At 44.2% G+C, this 5,982-nt stretch overlaps 1 protein-coding gene across 1 annotated transcript; it reads right to left on the bottom strand.

The window, feature by feature from the left end:
- LOC120702965 (plasmodesmata-located protein 6-like) lies at positions 1-4,169 on the bottom strand. Its single transcript, XM_039986962.1, has 3 exons — positions 3,218-4,169; positions 677-778; positions 1-539 (listed from the first exon to the last, which is right to left on the bottom strand). The coding sequence occupies exons 1-3, from the start codon at positions 4,083-4,085 to the stop codon at positions 529-531; spliced, it is 981 nt and encodes a 326-aa protein (XP_039842896.1). The 5' UTR covers positions 4,086-4,169; the 3' UTR covers positions 1-528.
- Between the last annotated feature and the right edge of the window lie 1,813 nt (positions 4,170-5,982).

Here is a 5,982-nt window from a genome sequence, read left to right as displayed (position 1 = left end):
TACCAATCAATGTATTATATGAAATATATGCCATGCCATTCTCAAGGACACAAAGTTCCAGCAGCCAATTACCTCAAAGATACTAACAATAGTATACATATATAATAATAAATCCACATCATCACCAACTGTAAGAGATCGATGACATCAATGCAATTATATATATATATATATATATATATATATATATATATATATATATATATATATATATATATATATATATATATATATATAATGAGCAGAAGCCACATAACTTTTTTTTTTTGGTGAATATGTTTCTCTTAGTGGCTGGTACGAGTTGGTAGCGGCTGGAATCTCCCCCTTTCACGTTTCTGCCCAGCGGACGCCTTTCAGCTTGCGTCGTTTCAGCATGGCTTCCCTTTGCTTCGGCCGATAATGACAGGAGGACAAAAGAGACCCTAAAAGATACAAAGATGCAGATGGACTAAAGCGGTTTTCAAGCAAAAAGCCACCGACCGATCCGATCTGGAGCCGAGTCGTGACCATCCTGCTGCATGCTTGCTCTTAGCTTTTGCCTGTATAGGTTTCAGGTAAAAGAATGCAGTAAGTTCAGGTAAGAGAGATGCCATGAATGTCAGTCGTGGACACGATCGAGCAACAGATGCGTCAATCAAAGAATTGACAGTTTGGGGCTGCTGTAAATAAATCTTACCGCCGACACCGCCGGCCCTCCGGACGAAGGAGAGGAGGACGATGACAATGGCGACCGCCGCCACGAGGCCGATGATGATGGCAAGGGTTTTCCCGGATTCATCTGATGAACATTGCCACAGACATAAAAGAGGAGCAAACTGTTACTAGATAAAACTCAGACTAATCCACTAGATAAAACTCCTATCTTAGATTCTTAGCTGTAGCTTTGTGCAAAGTGGGTAGAAAGGAGGTTAAAGCTACACCCCAAAAGCAGAAAAGGGCTGGGATGCAGTACACTGCTACTGGGACACAGTGGGGTACCAGAGATATCCTCTGCTGTGCTTCAGATTCCAATGATGCAAAGCTGGATCATTTTGAATGCGCTTTGTGATACACTGCTGGGGCTCAGAGCAAGGTTAAGAACACAAGGAAAGCGAATCCACTTCAGTGCCTAGCTAAAAGTGCAGACGAAAGTGAAAGACGAAAAAAAATTAAAGCCCTTTTGGCCTCCTTTGGTTGTTAGATACCTTTGCACAGTTTGGACATACACTGATTGTAACTAGATACATCTACTATTGCATATACCGTAGTGACACGACAGAACATGCGGACCACAAGTTAGTGTTCAACTTTTTTGCATAAGAAAAAGGTTAATACTGAACTTTTCTGTCCTGTAACATTGCTAATAAGAACATGTTCTCTGTTAAATCGAAATGCCGAATTCTCAAGTGTTTGTTTATATGATGTGATCGAGGTGATACAAAAATTGTGGAGGGACAAGTAGATCGGAACTATCGGGGTGATTGCTGGTACCCTCATAATTGACACCCTGGTAGTAGAGATTATAGAGAAATGTGGGGCTAGGGCTACAATAATCTACATTGCTGCAGCCATGCACGCCAAATTTCTACTGCACATGCTACATTGAAACCCCTAATCGCAGCAAATTTTGCTGGGAGAGAGGGTGGCAGTAAGCCAATATTAGTCAAGTTTTTGGACCTTTCAGCTGTATCGTCACTTCCTAACCATGTAGCCAACTGCCCAAATTTGATCTTCTAGCTACGGAAAAAGGGATCTATGTCCATAGTTGATTTCAGGTCAGTTGCTTGTGAACAGTCTTGTTATGCATGCTCTTAGACCCTATGTTCAATTCCTTGTAATGCAAAATCTGCACATGGTTTTGTGTTGTGCTATAATCGAAAATATAATAGCTATAGCATTCATTTCACAAAAGGAAAAAAAAGAAAATAGCTAGCATTCACAAGAAATCTTTCTCTATAATTTGATTAAACCTGAAGAGAAGAAGTACCAAACTTTGGCACTGTACTAAACAATGCTCCAACTACAAGTCTAGAAGTCCTAAAAGAAACAGTATTCATTCGTGCACCCATCATGACACGATGACGTAAAAGGACTATTTCCAGTAAATGCCTAGTGTAAACAAAGTGATCACCGTACGCGTATTGCGGTGCTAGTGGGCAGCACTTGATGGTCCAGTTGTGGTGTGCAAGATCCAACAAATATTCAGGACCAGCTGCGGCGCACGGGCCAACGTGGTTTATTTCTTCAGAAATATAATCTACGTGCGGAACGATGTAATGGTGCACGGATCGAGATAACGGTGAAACCGGAAGGATGCACGCTGCTCATCAATCATCAAAGGCCAGAAAAGACTGGATCGGCTGACTGGCCAAAGCAACCTTGCATTTGCTAGGCACTGATCACGATCACAGAATTGACGGTTCAGAACATGAGTTCGGAGTTCAGATTTCCGAGCTGATGAACGACCGAACGAAGTCATCATGAGATCAGAATATACTGGATCAAAAGTACGGTTACACTGAGCTATGTATAGCAAGTTTACGTGTACTTTGAAACGACATATAATTCAACATGATGAATTCATAGCAAACAGTTCAAAAGGCTGGATCGGCTGACGGGCCAAAGCAACCTTGCATTTGCTAGGCACTGATCACGATCACAAAAGTAATGGTTTAGAACATGAGACCTCGTTTAGATGCACGGTGTAAAATATTTGAAAGGAAATCTTTTCACATTTGAAGTATTAAACATAGACTAATCACAAAACTATGAGACGAATCTAATGAGCCTAGTTAATCCGTCATTAGCCTATGTCTACTGTAGTTTTACTGTAGTAATTTAGTGTCTGATCACGGTCTAGTTAGATTCATTAGATTCGCTCGCAATTTACAAACAAACTGTGCAATTAATTTTTTATTTTGTCTAGATTTAATTCTCCATACAGGTGCTGCAACGTTCTTTTAAAATTTTGAATTTTGGATCTAAACAATTCCTAAGTTAGATTTCTGAGCTGATGAACCAAACGTAGTCATCATGAGATCAGAATATACTGGATCAAAAGTACGGTTACACTAAGCTATGTATAGCAAGTTTACGTGTACTTTGAAACGACATATAATTCAACATGATGAATTCATAGCAAACAGTTCAGTTCTTTCGTGAAATAAAAAGATAAAAATTCACATTTGAAAAGTCGCAGTGCGGTAGACGCCAACAAGAATGAGTGTAAGCTCCTTACCGTGCTGGCCGTAGGTATTTGGCACGAATCCGCCGTACGCGTATCCATTGCTTGCTCCTCCCACGCCGGCGCCACCGACGCCGTTGCTGGCGCCGGCGCCGCCGCCGGCGCCACCTCCGACCGGTACGCCGCCGCCGCTGCTGCCGGCGGCGGCATTGGACCAGAAGCGCGCGTAGCACTTGCCGAGGTACACCTCCCCGGCGGAGGCGAACCCGCAGCCGGCCTTGAGCTGCGCGGACGCGGCCGAGACGCAGTCGGAGCACGCCTTGGCGCTGAGGTCCCCGACGCACTGCGACATGGCCTGCACGTACCCCGCGGCGCCGGCCCGGTAAGAGCCCTCGTCGGCGGGCGCCGAGGCAGCCACGAGAGCGCCGAGCGCGGCGTCCCGCATGGCCACGACGCCCGTGTCGCCAGCGCTCTCGCCGCCGCACTTCTTGAACAGCACCGTCGTGTCCTGCTTCCCCAGGAACGAGTCGTTCCCGTAGCGCACGAAGCAGGCGCGCAGCTGCACGGCGGCGCCCGCAGCCGCGTTGCAGAGCGAGGAGAGCTTCGAGGCGGCGGACTTGACGCAGGCGCCGCAGACGGCGGCGGGGAGGTCGGAGCGGCACTGGTACACGGCGGCCAGGCCCGTGGCGGCCGACGGCGAGGTGTAGTTGGCGTAGGCAGTGAAGCCCGCGCTGTTGACGAGGGACGACAGCGCGGAGTCCACGTCCGCTGCGTACTGCGACCCGGGGTCGTAGCGCGCCTGCGAGCACCCGGCGTACACGAACGCCGTGTAGTCGTCGCCGCCGCGCGCCGGCGTCGCGCACGCGGACAGCGCGAGCAGCAAGAGCGCCGGGAGCGCTGCCGGTGCAAGAAGCTTCGACATGCTTGCTTGTCTTTGGAAGCCGAGGCTCAGAGAGTGGACTGTGGAGAGCAAGAGGCGGCAGGGAGTGGAGTGTGGTTGTGAGGAGCGTGGAGGATGGGCTTAAGGGTTTATAAATGAATCATCACAATTCACAGTGAAGTGTTAATGGTGGCATTCTTTTTTCTTTTCTTTTCTGCATCGGCAAAAAGTGGTTGCCGGTCCTTTTTGTTTTTGGTTATTATAATCGTATGGAAAAAGTCTGTTTTATCTCCTCCAACTATCACGAAAGTTTGATTTTCCTCCCGCAACTATGAAACCGGGTACTTCACCTCCCTCAACTTTTCAAACTGTGCATTTTACCTCCCTCGAGTGGTTTTGAAGACGGTTTCGCTACAGTAACCGCGGTTTGCTACATTAATCGTAGTTTTGTCTTTTTCTTTTTTAAAAAAATTTCAGTTGAATTTTGAAAAATCATTGTAAATCATATAAAAATCATAAAATAAAAAATTTAATTTTGTTGGACTCCACATGAGAAGATCTACACATTGAATATATAATATGATATGCTTTAGTATAAAGTTTTTGCTACGAAAAAGACAAAACCTTCGTAGCAAAATCTATCATCTCCTTCCAGAGTTTCCCATCATCAACTTGGTATCTTTTTCAACCAAGAGCCAATGAGACATATATTCAGATCTCTAAGGTTTGGGATCCCAAGGCCCCCAAAATCTCTACACATGGAAACAATTTCCCAATTCACTAAATGATACTTGTGATGTTCCACCGAATCATCCCACAAACAGTTGTCCATTTGCTTTTTGATGAGTTTAATAGCCCACTTAGGAAATTTTAAAAAGGAAAGAAGGTAGATAGGGATGTTTGCTAGACAAGTCTTAACCAACACTACTCTAGCAGCGGAAGAGAGAAGCCTCCCTCTCCAACTGGCAACTTTCTTAAGAATCTTGTCCATTAAAGGTTGGACATCCTCTCTCCTTAACTTATCATGGTGAAGATGGACACCTAAATACTTGATAGGGAAGGAACCTATTGGACAGCCAAAAATATGGGAAATTCTATGGACCTCATCCTCACTTTTATGAAAATTGATTCTCATACCAGACAACTGCTCAAACCAAACTAAACAGCTTTTTAAGTTTCTAAGGTGCGATTCATCACAATTAGAAAAAAATAATTGTGTCATCTGCATATTGTAGGGAAACTACTCCTCCTACCTTGAAATCAGTGAACAAGCCACCAATCAAGTTCTCCGAGACTGCCTTGTTAAGCAATCTGGTTAAAACATCACCTACCAAATTAAATAACAGAGGTGAGTTGGGTTCACCTTGCCTCAGTCCTTTACTAGGCTTGAAGAAACTGCTTTCCTCCCCATTAAGGTTCACACCTATAGAACCCCCAATAACAAGCTGTTCAATCCACCTTATCCAAGTTGGACTGAAGTTTCTAGTTCTAAGAATCTCGAAGAGGAAATCCCAATTTACTCTGTCGTAAGCTTTTTCATAATCTAGTTTAAGAATCACCCCAGGCTGTTTAGATTTGTTCACACTATGAACTAGTTCATGCGCCACCACCACACTTTCTAAAATATATCTCCATTTAATGAAGACACTTTGATTTTTAGAAATAAGGCGTTCAGAGATTTTGCCAAGTCTCAATGTGAGCACCTTAGAGAAAATTTTAAAACTGCAATTGATTAGGCTAATTGGCCTAAAAAACTTCATGTTGCTAGCATTTTCTACTTTAGGGATTAAAGTAATCATAGCAAAATTGAGCCTATAAATGTCCAAATCGCCCTTGAACCAATCAGCAAACATCTCTACTAAGTCAATTTTAACAATATGCCAGAACTTCTGGAAAAAAAAAGAAAAGTGAGGCCATTTGGGTCAGGAGCACCCTCCGA

This window comes from Panicum virgatum, chromosome 4K (genome assembly GCF_016808335.1).
Source record: "Panicum virgatum strain AP13 chromosome 4K, P.virgatum_v5, whole genome shotgun sequence".
Classification (NCBI taxonomy): domain Eukaryota; kingdom Viridiplantae; phylum Streptophyta; class Magnoliopsida; order Poales; family Poaceae; genus Panicum; species Panicum virgatum.
Note: the sequence above shows the minus strand (reverse complement) of the source record. Positions and strands in the feature narration are given on the sequence as shown.

What these genes read in the sequence shown, in the direction of transcription:
- LOC120702965 (XM_039986962.1), bottom strand. Translation starts at nt 4,085, where the DNA reads ATGTCGAAGCTTCTTGCACCGGCAGCGCTCCCGGCGCTCTTGCTGCTC. An exon ending in AAATACCTACGGCCAGCACG is followed by an intron (nt 779 to 3,217) that starts GTAAGGAGCTTA and finishes AATGTTCATCAG; the next exon opens with ATGAATCCGGGAAAACCCTT.